The 21,467-nt window shown below is 42.1% G+C and overlaps 1 protein-coding gene across 1 annotated transcript in view; it reads right to left on the reverse strand.

The window, feature by feature from the left end:
- Positions 1–21,467, reverse strand: part of MARS1 (methionyl-tRNA synthetase 1) — a gene marked incomplete in the record, with an annotated part of 618,581 nt that overhangs the window by 425,044 nt on the left and 172,070 nt on the right. The window contains 1 exon segment of the mRNA XM_044083612.1: positions 15,143–15,315. Within this exon segment, the coding sequence (XP_043939547.1) occupies positions 15,143–15,315 (173 nt within the window).

Genomic DNA, 21,467 nt, shown 5'->3' on the forward strand with positions numbered 1-21,467 from the left:
CACAATCTTGGGTTCAGGGCCAACCAACTCGCTTAGTTCATGATCAAGTTTGAGTACCTCCCAATGTTTAATCAAGGAGTTTTTAATATATACTGCATCTTTAGCATAAAATAAAGGAGCTCTTAATACCTCTGCTACAATTGCATCCTTATCATCTTCTCTCACAAAACCTTCTGAGAAGTATGGTTTAGCTGTGGTTGATCTAAGAGCACTAACATCCCGTAACATATAATCAAATGCTTGATCAGTATAGCCTCTCTCAAGGAACATACTCCTTAGCTTAACTATCTCCTCCTGATAACCATCATAGCTAGGGTTGAATCTGGAGGCTCTCATAAGTTGTCCTTTCAAAATGTTGTCAAACACATATTTGGGGTGCATGCTCTGACTATGTAATAAGGCATTCTTGTAACACAGCTTCCTATGTATAGACGTATTCAGTAACCCACAAGGGAGTCTGTTCATATTAACATCAAGGAATGAAATAGAGTCCTTGGAGTGGCTAAGTGTAAATTTCAAGAAATTAGTGGAATTATTGACCTCTTCAACAAACGACAACAGGCAATCAACATCCCCATGCCATATAAAAAAGAGGTCATCCACAAACCTCTTATAGAACCCCACCTTTTCCGTAAATTCACTTGTTTGAAAGAAGAAATCTTCCTCCCAGTATGCCATTACTATGTTGGCGTAACTATTGGCACATGGCGTGCCCATAGCTACGCCATCTTTCTGTATAAATATAGACTCACCAAACATGAAGACATTGTTATGCAAAATGGTCTCCATAAATAAGCACAGCATATCTATCCTCTCATCAGTGTAGGTAGAATGAGAATGTAGAAACCGCTGCATGTACATAACCCCCATATCATTTGGAATCACAGTAAAAAGACTCACTACATCAAGAGTCACTAATATATACTCACATGAATCACTTAACTGTTTCAAATACTCATACAATTCAAGTAATAATTGTTTGCTGTCTCTTAGAATATGTGGAACTGCCTCTACTAAAGGTCAAACAAAATGCTCTATATAAACCGACATTGGTTCTGTGAGCCACCCCTGACCTGCAACAATAGGTCTCATGGGTGGTCTCAACAGTGATTTATGCACCTTAGGAAGGCCTTGTATAATAGGTAATCTTGGGTTACTGACTTTCAAATAATTATACAAATCTACAGACACTGCTCCAGTTAACAATAAGTCATCCAACATGTTGTATACACTGAACACCATCTCAGTGACCATGGCCATATTAGCTTGTAGATAAAAAACCTCCTCATTCAGGAGTTCACCCATGATATCATTATAACCATCAACATCCATCACTACTATGGGCCCTCCTTTGTCTGCTGGCCTGATAACAATAGACGTATCTGTCCTCAATGTATTCAGAGCTTGTCTCTGACAAATCTCAAATTAGGTGTATACCTAGTTCTAATGCCAGTCTCATAATACGAATAAATATCTTTCTCAACGAGTCTGGAAAACACATCCAGTAGTGGATGTAATTGAGGTATATACAAGCTGTTGGGACGAAATCCCATATCCATCCTGCCTGTGGTGTCCTTGCCAAAATCTAACTTCAACTGTATATTCCTGACAAAAATCTTAACATCTACAATGGAGTCTACCAAATCACCATTACTGGTTGGAATAAAACTCAAGCCTTTATTAAGTACTTGTTCCTCATATTTACTGAGTACCCTGTTGGAAATATTAATAATCAACGAATCCCCGTTCTCTCCCACATTTTCTTTAAGGTTGGGCCTTGTTGTTCGTTGCCTGAACCTTTCCTTTTTTGACGGCCCCTGCTCATGGACCTTTGTCTCCCTGCGTGTTGTTGCTGTGCTATGGGGAAAGGGGTACATGCTAACTGAACATTAGAAGTGATTGGAAATGCATCAGTAATCAGTACCTTCCTCCTAACTACTACATCTGCATTTATAGTCTGTCCTGCACTACTAGTGTTGGAATCTTCTAGACCCCTATTAGCAATTTGTGCAGTACATGCATCAATAGTAGGGGATAACGAAGGACCAGTAACAGCAGATTGTACATTCAACGCATTACTATTAACAGCATTATCTGCAACTCTCTGTTACACCAATATTATTTACATTAATATTCCTAACTTCTACTGCATTTTTAAAAACAGCATGCGTATTGTCAGTTCTGTTAATACGGCCAGCATAATTTTCGTTGTCGTGAAACCTCGGCCAAGTGAAAACATTGTTATTCTTAAAATCCTTGGCATCTCTTTTTTAGTCTTCTCCTGCTCCAACAAACTCTTCTCAAAGAGAGAGACGTTATCGAGCACTTTATCTAGTCTCAAGTCTATAGCAGCACTATCATACTTTACTTTGATATGTTCATACAAATCATTAACAGATTTCCGTAGTGCATCCTCCTCAGATGCACGGAAATCGATCAAAAGACGCATATAATTAAAACTCAACTCTAGGTTGAGTTGTTGCCATTTGTACAAGAGTTCTGGAAAAGAATTACCTGACATGGGCATTTTGAGTATGCGTAGCCCACGCGGTACTATCTTCTTCGCCAGGCATACCTCAAAGTGCTGGCATTGTAGCTGAAGTTTCTTTAGTTTAAGAAAGTCCATTTCTAGGCGATTAAGATCTTCTGTTAAACTGTAGACGTTCACATCATTACTCTCTTCGTTGGATGGATCCAAATTTGGCTCGTACAACATCAGCAAGTTATCAGTTCCTAATACACAGTTCCTGAAACGTTCACCCTTCCGATTGGTCATATCTGACGTCGTCGGAACATAAGGTAGTTCTATATTGCCATCAAGGTTGTCTGCCATCCTCCTGGGCCGGTGCAAAATGAACAAATAGATATAAACCAAATAAACCAATGCACCGAGCCAACGGAGCTCAGACCCCACAAAATAAAAAATAATAATAACAAAACACACTAATGGATGCAGGGTCACTGACAGAAAAAGTCCAAATGCACGGAAAACGTCCAAGTTGTAAAATCATACAATACAGCTACACTTCTACACCGTGTAACACGAAGAAGAAGGAAGTAAAGAAAAGGGTAGAAGAAAAGAGATTTTTTTTTTCAACCTAAACAGACAGAAACCCAAAAATTAGACAGGAAAAGAAATGGAAAGAGACATGTAGGAAAGAAACAGTATGAAAAACACTCACCAATAAACCACGGAGAAGCTCAAACCAAGGAACTCTATGCAAACTTTCAGCACAGCAAACATCATCTTTGGTACTGTGGGGGAGCACGGCATTATGAGTAAGGAGAAGGAGCTCAAGTCAGGAGTCTTGAGCTAAAAGAAGGCAGACAGTCGGTTCCAACAGCTGGAACTGTATTCCCACAGGTTAATAGAATGAAGTGGACAACATCAGATCTTATCTCATCTATTAGTTTGAGTATCTCCCCAAATCTTGGGTCATTAGGACAGGGCTTGCCTTCATCCAAGTATGATTCTGCAGTGGGGGTCCAGAAGGGGTGTTCATATGCTTCATCTTGCATCTCCCCTTCTTGGGTGCACTGAAGAGATGCATCATACGGGTGGGAGGAGGTGGACTAAAGGTCAAATAGCATCCTGTCCATGTGCAGGCTTTCTACCCTGCTGCTGCTCTATTTCTCTAGGGGGAAGATGACAGAATCAAAGTTTCAGATTGAATGGCATCTCTCAGTGCAGTTAACATTGTTACTGGGTATCCTTCTACTCCAAAAGCTAAACTCTGATCACAGTCCTGTCTCTCAGCTGTTTATACTGAAATGCCAGGGAAAGATTAAAATTTTTGAAAACTTCGATGTTGTGTGAGTTAGCACTGAAAGGATCTGCTCAGCTCCTGGTACCACGGCTAACATAAGCACATAGGCAGGCTTTGGTGCCAAACCCTCAAAAGCTGATATAGCTGACACTGACAGTTGTGCTAAGGGTGCTGACATCAACATGACTGCCATCTGGTCAGCAGAGAATCTTTCAGCTCTAGTGATCTGTCTGCATGTAAGTCACTGACACAGAGTAACAAATGGTGTAGAAACATATTGCTATGGCTGCTGACCTAGGAGTCAGCAGTTGGACCTCCAGCTCTGAAACTTCTACCAGAAAGTACAGTTGTGTACCTACCATAAATGTAGATGTTCGAGTGTAATCACTGTTGCAGTCATTACACTTGGGTTGAATCCCAAAGCAGAGGTTGGGCAGCAGGGTCTAAATAGAATTAGGAGTGGCTATGAGGCCCTGCAGAACTGCAGTGGCAAAGCCTGCTCTGGATTTAGAGTAAAGAGGTAAGTGGTAGTGCTTGGCAAAAGTGTGCACTGAACTCCAACTTGGAGCCTCCAAAATTTCCTTGGTTGGTACTCCTCTGAGAAAAGCTGCTGATGTGGCTGCTGCCCTGCTTGAATGTGGCCTAGCCCTTAGGCACTGATTTGCCATGTTGTGCATAACAGAAACTAATGCAGTGTCCTATCCATTCTGAAATAGCTTTGAGATGGCCTTTCCTTGTGATCCTGCAGCATATGCCACTAAAATTTGCTCAGTCTTTCTGAAAGCTTTAGTTTTGTCCAAGTAGAAGCTTAGCTGTCTGTGTATGTCCAAAGAATGCAGAAGTCTCTCCCCTTTATTCTGGGGATTTGGATAAAAAGTAGGCAAATGAATGGTTTGATTAAGAGTCACACTGAATACTACCTTTGGCATAAATGTTGGGTTTGTCCTTAGAAAAACCCTGTCCGGATGGAAAATGATAAAAGGTTCCACTGCCATTAATGCCTGTAACTCTGAGACTCTTCTTGCTGAAATTATTGCTAGGAGCAGAGCTGTTTTCCATGATAAGAATTTTATCTCGGCTGTACTGGCTGGTTCAAAAGGAGGCAGTGTGAGCTTTTCCAAGACAAAATTGAGGTCCCATGTAGGTATTGGTGCTCTCGTTGGGGGTCTTATGTTTTTGGCCCCTCTGAGGTACTGCCTTAGCAGTGGATTTGAAAAAAATATGTGGTTCCGTATTGTAATGAGCTGAAATGGCAGAGGCATGGATCTTAATTGATGAGAAGGATAGGCCTATATCCAGCATCTCAGTTAGGTATTGTAAAATCTGAGGAATATTTGGAACAAGCGGGTCAATTCCTTCTGCCTGATTCCAAACACAGAATCTCTTCCATTTTTCTGCATGAGATTTTCTGGTGCTGGGCCTCCTGGCTTCCAAAATAACATCCATAACTGCTTTAGAGAGAGGTGTGTTCTGAGTGGTTATATTATTCACCATGCAGCCAGATTTAAGGTTCTGAGTTGGCTGTGCAGGATCTGATTGTTTTGTTGGGTCAGAAGATGAGGAATTTGAGGTAAAGTCCAGGCTGGGCCTTGAGACAAGCTCTTTAGGATTGGGTACCAGTGCTGGCATGGCCAGTCTGGGGCAATCAGAATAATTTTTGGCTTCTCCTGTCTGAGCTTTAGGAGTACCTTGGGGAGGAGAGGCAGTGGAGGAAAGGCATATATTTTCAGGGTTTTCCAGCTGAATGATAGAGCATCCACCTTCCATGCTTGTGTGTGATAAGTCCTTGTGCAGAATCTCTGTAGTTGGCAGTTGTGAGGGGAGGCAAATAGATCTATGTCTGGGCATCCCCATTTCCTTGTTATCATACTGAAGACTTGTGGATCTAGTTTCCACTCGTGAGGGTCCATGAGGTTTCTGCTTAGTTCGTCTGCCAGAGTATTTGTCTTTCCTGGCAGGAATTGTGCTTGCAGATGCAATTGATAGGTCAATGCTATGTTCCACAAAGTCATGGCTTGCCTGCAGAGGGGGTAGGAATGTGTGCTTGTTTATGTACCACATGACTGTAGTATTGTCCATCCTTAGCAGTAGTTGTCCTGGATGGAGTAGATCCTTGAAGTCTGTCAGGGTAATTCTGTACAGCTAGCATCTCTTTTTGATTGATATGAAGATGCATTTGGCTTGCGGGCCACGTGCCCTGAATACATTTTCCTGCCATGTGTGCCCCCCCAGGCATAATCCGATGCATCAGTTTTTAGAGTCTGCCTGGCTGTGGGTAAAGTGAATGGCTGTCCCTTATTGTGGTGACAGGCCAGTGCCCACCATCGAAATTCCTGTTGCAGGCAGGGAATGAGGGTAATTAATGTTTCCAAGCTGTGGCAATGTTCAAACACTTTTTAGGTACCATTGTAGCTTCCTCATATGCAGTCTTGCATATGGAATTAGCAGAATGCAGGATGCCATGAAGCCCAAAGTCTGCAGAATTTTTCTTGCAGGTAACTGGGTTTTTGTTGCCATCTTTTGGAAGTAATAAGTCAGTTGCCATTGTTTGTCTGGCGTGAGATAAGCCATCTGGCCAGTTGTATTTAAGCTTACGCCCAGGAATATTATCTCTTGAGAGGGTACTAGTTTTGATTTCTTTTTGTTTACTGTGTACCCTAGGGAAATTAGTAATCTTTTTACAAAGGCCAGATGCTTTAGTAGAATGTCCTTGCTCTCTGCTTGAATAAGGCAGTCGTCCAAGCAGGGATATATTTGAATTCCTCTTTGTCTGCAAAATGCAATTACTGGTGCCAGGCATTTTGTGAAGACCTAGATAAGCCAAAGGACAGTGCAGAGAATCGGTAGTGCATTGAGCCAGCTATGAATCTGAGGTATCTTCTGCAAGATTGTCTGACTGGGACATACAGGTATGCCTCTGAGGTCCAAAGTTACGAGCCAAGCCTTCTTGCCCAGCATGGGCAGAAGTTGCTGTAGTGTCAGCATTTTGAATTTTGGAACGTCCAGAAAAGTATTTAGAATAGACAGGTCCAGTACTGGTCTCCATGCTTTGTCCTTTCTGGGTACCAAGAAAAGCCTCGAGTAAAATCCTTGTCCCTGCTCTTGCTGTGGAACTCGCTGAACAGCCCTCATGTCCATGAGAGATGAAATTTGCTTTTGTGCCTCTGCCCAATGCTTGTGTGGCAGGTATGGCATACCTTTTGCCTTTGGAAGGGTGTGAAAGTTGAATCTGTAGCCCTGAGAAACAATATTCAGTACCCATTTGTCCCGGGTGATCATATGCCAATTTTGTGAGAAAAGTGCTAGCTTTCCCCCTAAGGGTGCTGCCAAAAGATAAGTGCTTGGCATTGGCAGTGGAAATTCATAGGGACTGCTTCCTACATGGTTGTGATTTGTCTTCTCCACTTTTGGAGGCAGAAGCTCCCCATTGTTTAGGTCTGTATGAGCCTTGGGGCTGAAATCTGCCTCTAGGGCATCTCTATCTGCCTCTTTGTGGCCTGTCTGATACTGGAAGGTCAGCTCCTACTAAATCTGGGTGGCTGAACCTGTACAAAATCCTTTACTGTCTGCATAGATTTTGCTTTATCCTTCATTTTCTTTAACACCTCTTCTGCCTTAACACCAAACAAAGTATCATGATGTAATGGAGCATCCAATAATTTTGCTTTAACATGATCAGGCAGACTCTGTTCCTTTAACCAAGCATGCCTTCGAATGACAGAGCCTGTAACTGCGCACCTGCAAGTGGCCTCTAGTGAATCAAAACCACATTGCAAAGTATGCTTTCCCACTTGTTCAGCTGCATGCAATAAATCCTGCATTTCCTTGTTTTCAGGACATTCAGAGTTTGTCAGCATTTTCTGTTTAAGCAGAGACATTAGGTATTGCTGACATTTAAGCATATGAAACTGGCAATTTAAAGCCCTTACAGCTAAAGTAGCAGAGGTGTAAACTTTTTCCCCATCTGTCCAGTGCTCTAGAATCCCTATCAGAGGGAACAGGGTTTTTTTGCAGTGGAAGCCTTGACCCCTTTGGGACCCTGAGATATAGGTTCTGGGTCAGCAGCAGGGTTTTTATAAAGAAATATATGTGAATCTGGAACCCTGTAGTACCCATCTGGCTTAACTGGTGCAGGGGGTAAAGAATCAGGAGACAGACTGGACTCTGAAAATACATAATCTACAATGTCTAGTACAGGTGAAATAGCAAGAGGTCTGTGTTGAGGCAATAAAAGAAAATCTCTGAGCCTTTTCTTTGATTCTGAATAATCTTGGCTCTCCCAGTGGAAATGCTCTCTCATGGTGTGCAGGGTTTCCCCAAAAGAATAGTCCTCAGGTGGAGAGGCTGAAGGGATACATTCTTCAGCATCAGTGTGCTCATAGGGAGGAAGAGAGTATCCCTGTGCTGAAGAGGAGTCAGATGAAATGGAAACCTGATCAGAGGAATCATAGTCAGTGTCTTGCCTAAGCCTTTTATCAGGAGGGGGATGGGAACCCCTGATCAAAGTAATTAGGTCTTTGGCCATTTTGGGCATCTGTTTCTTAGGCATGGATGTGTGTCCAGGAGAATGCTGTACTTGTTTCTTTGTCTTTACAGCTGTTTTAGTCTTTGTCTTGGATGCTGACGTTGGCTTGATGTAAAGCTGTGTAGGTCTGAAAACACCCTCAGAAGCAGATGCCTGCTCAGCGGCTCGGGACCCATCTGAGGGATTAGTTTCCGCAGGCCCAACACCTTGAGTTTCCAGAGGTCCAGTTGTCTCCACGTGGGAGTCGGAGGTGGCCCGTGGCTCTGAGGTAGTGGGTGTCAGGGGCTGCGAAAGCGCCTCACTGAGAACCAGCGACTGGCCTAGAGGAGGTCAGAACCTTTCCTTGCGCTTTTTATGAACTCCGGTCGTCGGCTGTTCCGACGGCATTATATAGTTAAACCTTCGGCCAAAGTAATGAAATGCAAAATCGTACTGATGCTTAATAGTGCGTTGGTTAAATCTAGCACAAAACCGACAACTAGCAACGTCGTGGTCAGGGCCTAGGCAAGAAATACAGTAAGAATGAAAATCCTTAGGAGGTATTTGCTTCCCACAAGAAATACAATTGTTAACCTATTCTGACATCGGTCTGGAGCAAGAAAAAAGTTTCCCCAACAGGGTACTTAGCTTTATTGAAGACTTCGGATCTGAAATTCAATTTCGAAAATCTCAGGAGTCGGCCGACCGACACTTGTGAACTGCTTTTGCTTCGGGCACCACGCGGCAAGAAAGACTGAAGAAAATGGAGTCGGCTGCATCTTATATACCCCTGGCACTCTGACATCAGGGAAGAGGCGACAGTAACTGACGCCGGACCAGGATTTTGGAATTCGGGCCGACTGTGGGTAGCCTGCCAGCAGGATAACCCAAGTGTAATGACTGCAACAGTGAAACACGATGAACATCAGTGCCTAGGGAAGAAGCAGTTGAAGTGGAGGGAAAGGAATTTACTCTTGACCCCCTCAAGATAAAGGAAAAGGAGAGAGATCCACTTCAGTCTGATCAGCATCCTCATCATCTTTTTCAAAGGGTCCACAAAGAGACCTAGAAGACCGGACCAAGGAAAAAAAAAACGATGGTCTGGACTCCAAATATTCAGCAAATTCAAGGTCTGATGAAAAGCTAATATCTTCCAAAAACATTTGAGATAATAAGACATCTCTAACTGTGAAAAATCACAATCATTGGTTTTGACATGCTTTCTGAGATAGGGCAGAGGGGTTCTACCAAAGGCACTTTATGAGCAGAATCCTTAGAAGAAACCTCAGTTTTTACTGCTATTTCTTCCTATCTTGCTTTCTGGGAGTGGAGGTGATAGGCAAAAGTCCCTTCAGAATCAACTTAGTTTTACATTTCTGAGGGGCCTTGGAGCAGGATTTCTTGTATCCATTACAAGGGGCTTATATAAGTGCTTCACCACCATGCACACCACAAGATGTATGTGTGCATCCTTGGGGAGAATTTTGTGATCACATATGTTATACTTCCTGAATCCAGCAGACCTACGCTTATTGTTGTTCCCTTTGACCAAATACACTCAAATCACATGCAGTAAAAGACACAGCCAATTACACACTCAAAATATATGAACAGCAACTGCCAACAGCAATGCTGCAAAAAATCCAATAAATATACTGAAATCTTCAGAGAAATAGCTCGAAATGCCCCTCAAAAAACAAAACACTAACAGTATCTACAAGCAAGATAGTAGGAGCACTGAATAAGAAGTGAAAGCTAACTACTAACGTGCTACCTCACCTGTAAAATATGGAATGAGGAAAAAGGTATATATCTAATGTGAACCAGAGAGTCACAGTTTGTGAATTGTCACAAATTTTGCTGAACAGCAAAAAAAAGTTTTGAAGAAGCTCACTTGCTTGGGAACATCTTGAGATAGAATTTTCAAGCATCAGCTGATATCTGGTGAGAAAGGGAGGACAGGTGCATTATGGGAGCAGGGGAAGGAGTTTCTGAACTTTGGGAAGTCTTAAAAATACTGAGCAACTGTTGACTATATCTTCTATGGTTGAAGTGAACAAACTAAGTCATAAAAGACAGCACATTTTCCAAGACTACAATTAAATACAATCAGAGAAAGAAAACATATAGATACATATATGAGTTTCATTCAAGCAGTTGAAAGATCGGCCGCAGTATTTGTAAATGAACTTTTTGAACTTTGATGCTGGGATCGTGGTACAGTGGGGATCAGGAATATACCCTATGCTCACTGTAGAGTGATCTCATTTCAGAGTTGGTAAATATAATTAACAAAAAAATAGATTTTGTTTTTTAATCTATGTAATTTGATTCTCTGTGTATTCAAATCTTTGTGATTCAATCACTTCTACCACTATGATTGGTGTTGGAAGTTTTGATACTTTTAATATCTGTCATAGACATACATGTGTGTGTGTGTGTGTGTGTGTGTGTGTGTGTGTGTGTGTGTGTGTGTGTGTGTGTGTGTGTATATATATATATATATATATATATATATATATATATATGTATTTACAAACACACACATACACACATATATATATATATACACACACACATATATGTGAATGGGCATGTGTAAAAGATAAACGGACAGTATGTGGACTGCCTAGAAACTTGCATCTAATGAATGAAACTGGACATCTTAGACTACCGCAAGTTCCTATGTACATTTCTATTAAAGACAATTATAATCACAACACTCACCAATAAGCAGTTACTCAGAGCAAGAGGGAGGGAATCTAAATCATTCTCATGTAACACATGGTGAGAATGTTATGCATTTTATAGTCCCCAATATAGCTGGCTCCTTTCTTGCAGCTAATAAAACTGCAGGTGGGGAAGGGAAACAAAATTACAATGCAACTCAGGATCCTAAAGATTAACTCATTAGATGGTGGTCTTTGACCAATAAGTAAAAAAAAATATCCATGTCTTCAACTTAGCAAATTTGGAAATAAAGTTGCCAAATTTTTTTGTTAAGTTATTAATGGAACCCGGTTTTACTTACATGTATTATGTGCATATGCTTTATGAAGGTGCAAGTCTAGGCCACAGGATAGTTGTCAAAGCTAAGACTATAAATCACACAAAGAAAACTACATAGCAATATATAGATTCATAGGTTCAGATATTCATAGGTGTTTTCTAGGCTAACTACCACAAGGGCCTTTTTAAGCCTAGCTATGCATCCCAAATCTCTAACCAGTTCTCATATCCTTGATAAGTGTAAGCATGAGCCTGGGAGATGAACCATTTACAGGTTACCTCTGTCCATTAGAGACATAGGTACCATACCATGGATGAATTTCCTGTTTCCCATCCAATTGTCCAAGCTGCACTTCAATTAGGTTAGGAAGGAACTCTGCTTCACACGGATAGGGAGTCTCTGGGATACATATCTATCTCTCCAGCAGGTCCTATTTATATCACAGGCAAGGTTTTAAGTCTTTAGAATGGGTAATTCTGGTGCTGTTTGTTTTGTGGATTTGCAAGAGGTCCATCAGAGTGGGGTCTGACAATGCCCTGTATGCCAGGCATAGATCTCCCCTCAAAAGCCTGTAGGAGACAAAATACAGAGATATGGCCTTGAGGCAGTCTGCATAGGACATATTACTTACTCCCTGTATTCTTTTAGTGAGGAACCTCTGTGGATGTTCCAGTTGTTGGATATGACTGGTTAGGGACATACCAAAGGGGGCACTGTACTCAATGATAGGTCTGATGAATGTCAAATACAGTGGAACAATGACTTCCTTGGAATTAGATGCCATAATTTTGTTTATATGTTGCACAACATAGAATGATTTCCTCACCACTGTAGACATGTGATGATCAAAGGCTAGATCGCTATCTGTGTGTGTCCCCAAGTCTCTGACTACTGGGTCAACTCTAATGGATGTGTTGTCAATATGATAGTTACCAGGGATGGATGACTTCCCAAAGGATTATATTATGCATTTCTTGGCATTTAGTTTTAGTCCATGGTATTGACATCAGCTGTTTGTCTGTGTCACTCCCTCCTGGAGAGCATTTGTGTCAGTGCGAGATTCAGTGACAGCTCCTAATTTCTAATCATCTGCAAATTTAGTCATCCAAAGACCACGGACATTGGCCTTGACTTCTGAGAAGTAAATGCCAAAAAAGAGCGGTCCAAGGAATGATCCCAGAGGGACTCCACTTGTGAATGGCCTATGTGTACAGGTGGACTTCCCCAAGTCTAACTTCCTGGGTCCCGTGTGTAAGCCAGTTGGCTATCCACCAGGTGACAAATGGGTATGTACCTAACCTCTTGAGTTTGTTAGCAATGCTTGACTGGGATATTATGTCAAATACCTTGGCCAAGTCAAGGTAGGCAGTGTGAATGACTATGCCATCATCCATTGCTTTGGTGACCTTCTCGAAGAAGTCCACCAGGTTGAGTAGGCATGAGCTGCCCTTGATGAAATCAAACTGGGTTGAGTCCAGTGTCTGGAGGTTTACTATATCTCTATTGATCATCTCCATTATAATTCTTTCCATGGCTTTACATACAAGACTAGTGAGACTTATGGGTCTGTAGATGGCCCACACTTGTACACAGGGATGATTGTTGCCTTTCTCCATTCATGAGGCACAAAGCCTGTTGGTGGTTACAGTTAAATAGTAATTCCACAGGCCCTTATAGGTGATGTTTCATGCTATTTAGAAGGCATCCTGGGATATTGTCTGGGCCCATTGATGCAGTGTTTTTTGATTTTAGAGAGCATTAAAGACTTGTTCCCGAGTGACAGTAGGGGGAGTTATATTTGATGATATCTCCTGAGGGAAGGTTGAGGAGGAGAGAGCGGTAAAGTTGGAGCTGAATTGATCAGCCAGGAGGTTTGCTATATCTTCAGGCTCAGTATAGGTAGCTCCATTTACAATGAGTTCTGCACACAATTGTGCATTGCGTTCGAGGTCGCGGACATAGCTGAAGAATGCTTTGCAGTTGTCCCTGGCCCTGGCCAAACTTATCTCCGAGCTATTTGTTTAGTTTGATGAGAGTGCTTTTATCTTGCTGGACGCTGTACCTCCCACTTGTTGCCATGACTTTCTTCCTCCTGTTATACAGCCAACTGATTTTGTGATTCCACCATGGTGGATTGTTTTTTGAGTTAGTTCTGTACTTCTTCCTGGTGGGTACAACTGCCTCTATGCAACTATTAACATGCTTGTACAGAGTTTCTGCGAACAGTTCTGCATAGGCAGAAGTGTTGTTAGAGTTTATGGGGGCTTGAAATTTTGCCAGGTTCTCACTTAATAGCAGGAGGTTATCCTTAGAATAGTTCCTGAATATTCCAGGTTTAGCTGGGGGTCCAGGTTTTATTTTTACTTCAAAGGAGACCATTTTGTGCTCTGACCTTACCAAAGAAGATATTACAGTAGAGGGTGTGCAGCAGTCTCCCATATTAGTGAGGACCAGATCCAGCATGGTTGCACCCCTGGCTGGTGTACTGACTACCTGGTTCAGGGAGTTTGTGTTTACAAAATCCAGGAATCTTTGTGCATGTATGTTTAGTGTCATACAGGATTTCCAGTTAATAGTGGGGTAATTAAAGTCACCCATGAATATGGTATTGGGTTGGATAGTAAGTGTTTCTAGTAAGTTTAAGTACATGGTATGGGCTTCCTGGGTCACAGAGGGGGGACCTATAGCTTGCAAGGAAGTGGTATTGCATTACTTATGGTGATTTGAACATGGATCAGCTCAAGTACTTTGTCCTGTTTGACCAGCTTTGAAGTATATTTATTTTTGATGTAAATAGAGACACCTCCACCTTTAGTCACTGCCTGTGAAGTAGCTGGCCTAAATGTGTGGAAGGCATTATAACCTTGCACTGTTGGTGTGCTCTCTGCAGCTTTAAGCCATGTCTCAGTGACCGCACAGACATCAGCATTCTCTAGGGTAAAAGAGCTTCTATGGAGTGGAGTTTTTTTGTTTATTCAGTTTTGGCTAGTAGCCCTTATTATGTCTAGCAAGAGAAACTTCATTCTTATATTACTGGTTCCAAGACAGGGAGAATTAGCATCGTTTCTAGGATGTAATGATGCCATTAACTTATCAGTTTTACCACATGAAATTTTAAAGGATGCTCTATTCAGTTATGGTGCAATTAAGGACACAGAGCTAGAAAGTTTTACATACAGACCAGTATAAGGCTAGAACGTGAACCACAAACGGTGATTAGAATACAGCCCACTGGCAGTGCAGGCACACCACTACTCACCAATCTCTTGTACTTGCAAAGCCTCATGGACAGCTCATCAGTGCTTCATGTACTCCACTGACTGCTGGCTTCTGAGTTAACAACTCAAGTGCTCTAACACCTGCTTTTTTTTTTTTTTGAAAGGGGGAGGATACTGATGAGAGCTGATCATAAAGAGATGATCACTTAGCAAAACATTATGTGAACAGAGTGTCAGTGTATTTCTAGTACTATAACACAAATCATTTAATATCATCAGTGGTGCCCATTGGGAAGGGTGAGACAAATCCTATACAAGTAACACAGCTAAAAGCTGACAACAGAGGAAGGATGCACTTTGTTTCTAATTTTAGGTGTTCCATTAACCTAAATGACTTAGAAAACCCAGAGCTAACTCTCTCCCCCCACTCAAAAAAATGCAAAAAGCGAAAACAAACAAATGCTGCTACAGCTGGTATGTCAAGTACAAGGAACTACTCAAATTCATTATGTGGCTTCCACTCTGGTATTTAAACAAGAAGGGTTAAAGGACTGAAAACATGACTCGGGTTTTATCAGTTACCTCAAAGGATAGCCTCTTCTGCAGATAAACAACGCATGCATCTTACACTCAATGTCAGTACCTCAGGGTCATTGCATGTTGGTTTCAGACGCAGAATAGCTGGGATAGGCTGCTTCTGTAAATATGTCTTAAATGCCTGGACTCCCTTTCCCTTCAGGACAGACTCCACTGCTTTCATGCGCACCTCCGATGATGACAGATTATGAAACCACTCAGTCAGTCTTTTCAACTTTTCTGTTAAAGGAAGATCACAACAGCTCATTATACTAAAATAAGGGGTACCCTACTTTCGGTAATACACAAAAAATAAAATTAAATAAAGTAATGAAACACTGATTTCCAATTATATTAAGTGTTAAGAAATCCTGCTATAATGAATGAAAAGAATACATGCAGACACAACCAAACTGAAAGAGAAACAAATCTATTGCTGCTTGTTGTATATTACTACTTGATGTCTTACCAGCTTTAACCATGAAATGCCAAATATAAAAAATACCACCACGTACTTCTCAGTTACTACTTACTGCGAAGTAGGAGCGAGATGCACATATCTTTTTTAACAGACAGGGAGTGATGTATATTTATTTCTGTTTTGTACCAGGTGCTGTGTAGGAGTGATGCATTAATTTTACTTTAACTGGGTATGTGATCTTGCCCGTAGACCTTTTTCAGCCATGACTCAGGCCAAAAGGTCTTATACAAACAGGCACATTTAACAGAAACATGTGGGTGCGCTTTTGCATTCTGTGACCAAAAAAAGTGCCCTTTCCAAAATATACCCGGGAAAGAGAAATGAGAAAAAGTTGACCTACATATAAACACTTAATACACAACACAATAATACTGGTAGAATCAACGTGAGTGACATAAGCCAGGCAACGCATCTGAAAAAATGTGATTAAGCAGCAAATCAAGAATCTGCACCAATTACTCAGCCAAATGGCAAAATTCTAGAAATTTTAGTTTGTAAAGCAATAAATAACAACAGATCCCAGAAAATAGACCTGTTAAATAATACTTTCATATGGGTTTTAATTAATTTCAATAATACTCAGAATTTTAAATCAAATTATATAACTCTTTTACTGAAATCTATCAGAAATGACACTTTGGAGAATTAGGAAAAAAAACAAACATCAAATTCCTGTGCAGGCAAAGGAAGAACAAGCAAAACAGATGGTAAAGGAAAAAAAATGGAGACTGATTCACTTGCTGACATGTGTCTATACAAATCAGTTTCATTACATTATGCAAAATTATATGCATGTTTAATCATTAAATCTCAAACAATCCATTACTGTTCTGGGAATACAACTTTGTGTTCTCAAACTGGGCTGGCCAGCTCTTCAGAGGAATGACAGCAGTGTAGAAGTGATGCAATGTTTCTATGTGCTGACAAAGGTGTTACTCAACACAGCATAAACTGCTTGAGTGCACAGTCTACATGAGCTTTATATGGAGCCAGGAAAGGGTTTAAATTGTCCAAAAACTGCAACATTTTTTGTTACTGTACTGAAATGAAATGTGTCAACTTTGGATTCTTGTTACTTTAGCAATGAAAAATTGTGGCAACTAATTTTTAAGACAATAAAACAGAATGTGTGACAAATTAAGAAAAATATAGGTTCGTTCTTCAGCCTCGGTAAGGAAAGGTACATGAATATGTCAAAGTCTTTTCTATATTTTGGCTCTATGCACTTAATTGCTGAGTCAAAGTTTAAGCAATTTTATTCTGTCATAAACTTTAAAAGCAGAAAGAAAAATCCACATCAAGATCATCTCAAGCCTCTGTCCCCAAAAGAGTCCTATACATTTCACCATCCAGCTCTAAGCTATATATTCTAAACTTAATACATGCTCCTCATGACTGTCTGGAAAAAAGAAAGAATGGTTGTGTAAGAACTTACCTTAACCTTAGATGTCCTTCTCTTCCCTGTTGCAGCATTCATTACAGTAGGGAGGTTGCTGTCTGCAGCGCCACCATCCAGCCAGTATACCAAAGTCTTTGCTCCTGGAGGGTACGTGTGACGTCCCTTGTCAGGGCCATAAACCGACGTGGGGTAAAAAAGTGACGTCTGCATGTACCCTCTTTCAGAATCAACTGCCGCATACAGTAGTTCTCCTGTGAGTTAAGAGAGGGTCATAATAAGGAGACCCTTAGATTTCCATGTAGACTAGACCTAGGGTAGTATGTAGGCTGTATTTAGTGGGGAAACTCGGGGAGAGAATGACTGTCTCCATGGATAGGCCATGATATGTTAATTAGGCGAGGTAGAGGGGCAGGTGGGTGGGACTGAATACTGCAACATGGAAGAGAAGGAGATCTAAGGTTATGGCAAGTTCTTACACAACTGTTCTATGTCCTTCTATTCTCATGTTGCAGTATTCATCACAGTAGGGAGAGTACCAGAGTTTTAGGTATGAGCCTGGTTGGAGGATTGGGTTGCCTCGTCAATGAGGCCTTGGAGTATTGGCCTGGCAAACCCCGTTCTTGCTCTGCAGGCTAGGTCCAGTTTGCAATGTTTGGTAAAGGTGTGAACTTGAAGTCCAAGTGGCAGCTACTAAAATGGAAGCATAATCAATCCCTTTGAAAAAGGTAGCTGAGAAGGCAGATGCCTGGCAAAGTGAGGTTTGATATGACCATGCAAGGATTTTCCATGACAGGAATAGCACATGCCAATGGATGTTGACATAAATGAAGAAATGGTCTGTTTGGAGACTACCTTCTCTAGAGCTCTCGGATGGAAGGAAATAAATAGTTGGTCAGACTTCCTAATAGGTCTGGTCTTGTCAAAGTAGTACCGCAGTTGCCTGTGGACATCCAAGGAATAGACAGGCCTCTTTGAGGAATTTATTTGGATGAGGGTAGAAAACCGGTAGGTTAATGGTCTGGTTTAATGAGAGTTCATTAACCATCTTAGACATGAAGGAGGGGTTGGTCCTGATGGCAACTCTGTCCTTGTGGAAAATAAGATAAGGAGAGGTAGCCATAAGGGCTTGTATCTCTGATACCCTCCTGGCAGAGGTGAGGGCCACTAGTAGACCTGTTTGCAGGGTGCATAGTTTCAAGGATACTGAATGAGCTGGTTCAAAAGGTGGCAATGTAAGTTTTTCTAGCATGAAATTCAAGACCCAAGAAGGGGATATAGGCTTTCTGGAGGGTCTGATATGAAGTACCCCTTTTAGAAAAAGCTTGACTTCCAATCTGGAAGCCAGAGGAGATGATATGGGCAGACAAGCAGAGATGGCAGATAAATGGACTTTGACTGAAAAGAAAGTTAGTCCTGAGTGAAGCAGCTTACACAAATAGGAAAGGACCATAGTATAGACGTAGTCAGTGGGTCCTGGTTTTTCCATTGACACCACTTGCAGAATCTGTTCCATTTAGATGCATAGTTTCTCCTGGTACTAGCTTTGATTTTCTGGACTCCTGCAGAACATCGAGTACGGCCTCTGAGTATAGGTGTCTGTAGGGGATTAGAACCCTATCACCCATAAGGTCAGTTTCAGACTGGTCACCTGGGGGTGTAGTAAGGATCTCCTGTCCTGTGTGAGCAGGTTTATTTGGTGGGGTAAACTGTGATGATTGTCCTTGGCTAGTAGGTAGAGAAGGGGAAACCAATGCAGTCTTGGCCAAAAGGGGGGGGGGGGTCACCAAAAAGATTTTGGGTTTGTCCCTCTGTATTTTCAGGAGGAGTTTCTGAATCAGTGTGAAGGGAGGGAAGGCATAGAGGTACATTCCCTCCCAAGAAAAGGAGAAGGTATCCACCTTCCAAGCTTGTGGATGTGGGTCCCTTGTGCAGAATCTGGGCATCTGTCTGTTCTGGGGAGAGGCAAAGAGATTTGCTTGTGAGATACCCCACCTGTGTATAAGGTCCAGAAATACCTCCCTGTGAAGCATCCATTCATGTGAGAGAGCTGAAGTTATGCTGAGTGTGTCTGCCATAACATTCTCTGTTGAGGGGATATACACTACTACTAGGTGAATCTGGAGGGATGATGCTAGGTTCCATATCTGGATGGCCAGGCTGCACAGAGGATAAGACTTTGTTCCCCCCTGTTTGTTTATGTACCACAGGACAGTCATATTGTCTGTGATCACTTTCAGGGTTCCTGGCTAAAGGGCTGATTTGAATGTTAGTAGGGCTAACAGTAGTGCCCTCATTTCCTTGATGTTGATATGGTCCTTTTGTCTTAGGTTGGACCATCTGCCTTGCAAAGATAATTGATTTTGGTTTATTAGTAGCACTGCACCACACCCCAAGTCTGATGCATCTGTGGAGACCTGATGTAGCGGGGCTGGTACCTGTAGGGGTGTTCCTTGGTTGAGATGAAGTGCTGATTCCCACCACTGGAGTTTCCTCTTCAGACAGTGAAGTAGGTGAAGGAGCGAGTTCAGCGGCTAGGAGTGTTGGCGCCATAAGTTTTTTAGGATCCACTGGATTTTTCGCATGCGGAGTCTTGCCAGAGGCAACAAGTGTATAAAGGGTTTCCATGTGGCCTAACATTCTTAGGAATTCCCGAGCTGGCACGGAGGAGGGGGTGAGTAGGTTTTTGAAGTATAGACAAAGGTCTAGGATTCTTTGGTCTGGAATGAAGGCTTTCATTCTGTCTGTTCTGATCCTACATCCCAAAAAAAAACAGGTCTTGAGAGGGGGTCAGGTGAGACTTTTCGTGGTTTATGGTAAACCCTAATTGAGTTAGGGTGGAAATTAACTGCTGTAGGTGGAGTAGAAGGACTTGGTGGTCTTGATGGAGAATGAGCAGGTAGTCTAGATACGAGTATATCTGTATACCCAGAGTCCTGCAGTGAGCAATGAAGGCACTAGACACTTTGTGAACACTTGAGGAGCAGTGGAGAGTCCAAAGGGCAAGGCAGACTTGAAAATGGCAAGAACCTATTGCAAAGCGGAGGAATTTCCTGGAACCTGGATGTACAGAATGTGCAGGTAGGCATCCTTCAAATCCAGGGCTACCATGAATGCCTGTGTTGGTATGGGTGGAAAGAACAGGGGTAAGGTAATCATTTTGAAGCTGGGTACCTTGAAAAAGAGGTTTATGAAAGATAAGTCTAGAATTGGCTTCCATGGGCAGTCTTTCATTGGTACCAGAAACATACTGGAGTAGAAGCCTATGTTTCTTTGTGGGTAGGGCACCTCTTCTATGGTGTCCTGAGCTAGAAGTTGTTGAATGATGGGTGGGAAAAGGTGGGCTTGGTTTGTATGTGGTTGAGGAATACCCTGGAAGGGTGGTAACATCCACCAAGTCATGAAATATCCCCCCGAATGATGGAGAGGACCCACTGTTCTGATGTAATTATCCACCAGGAGGGTAGGTAGAGGGTGAGACCAAGGGATAGGGGGTTGTTGGTTCTAAGGGTGTTAAGTCACAGTGGAGTTGGTCTCGTTTGGTCAGACGGACTCCAAAAGGGTGTGGTGGAAGAGTTGGTGGGAAACCTGGGAATAGAGTTTTCCTTGGTTGTCTACATCCCTTTGACTGAGGAGCTGGGTGCAATGACTGTATTCTAACAAAGGAAGGTTTTTGTGAGTAGTTCCTGTGGTATCTGGGTATAGTAGATATCAGTAAATGTTTAAGGTTTTGTAATTCTTTTCCTTTTTCTTGAAGGGATTTGAGAAGCTCTGCTGAGGTTTGGCCAAACAGGGCCTTATTGTCCAGGGGTGTGTGAAGCTATTTTGTTTGTATATCCATAGGGAATTGTTGTTGTCTCACCCAGGAATATCACCTCAAAACTGATCCTGATGCAGCGGATTTTGATGAGACTTCCACAGCATCATAACTGCACTTGGAGTGCTTTGTCACTTGGGATGCTGTGGAAAGTAGGGTGCTGATTTGGGCTTTAATGGGAGAGTCAGGAACCTCAGAGAGTAGGGTAGAAGCTTTGGTGATGGTATCTAGGACATACCTAGCCATATGTGTTTGGTAGTTGAGAGCTCTTACAGCCAGAGTAGAAGAGGTATACACTTTCTTCCCTAGTCTGTCCATGAATTTGCTGTCTTTATCCGTGGGGTAGAGAGCAGCAGAAGGCAATTGTCTTGATGTTTTGTCTGCAGAGACAGCAGTAACCGCTGGGTCTGCTGGGGGATTTTTAAAGAGGTAGTGGGTTTCCTGAGAGACCTTACAGAAATGGCCGGGATGTTTTGAGGCTGGAGGTTGTGAGTCTGCGGACTTTGAAGCAGCCAAGAATGCATCCTGGAAAGCAGGTAGCAAGGGAGGCACAGCAGAAGGAGATAGTTGCTCCATTTGTAATAGGTCAAAGTACCTTTTCTTGGTGTCAGATACTTCTGATGCCTGCCACTTAAAATGTTCCCTCATGAGGGTGATTGTGTCTCCTAAGGTGAATTCTTCCCCTGGGGATTCAGGGG

This window comes from Protopterus annectens, chromosome 9.part0 (assembly GCF_019279795.1).
Source record: "Protopterus annectens isolate FY-2018-M chromosome 9.part0, PAN1.0, whole genome shotgun sequence".
NCBI classification, from domain to species: domain Eukaryota; kingdom Metazoa; phylum Chordata; order Ceratodontiformes; family Protopteridae; genus Protopterus; species Protopterus annectens.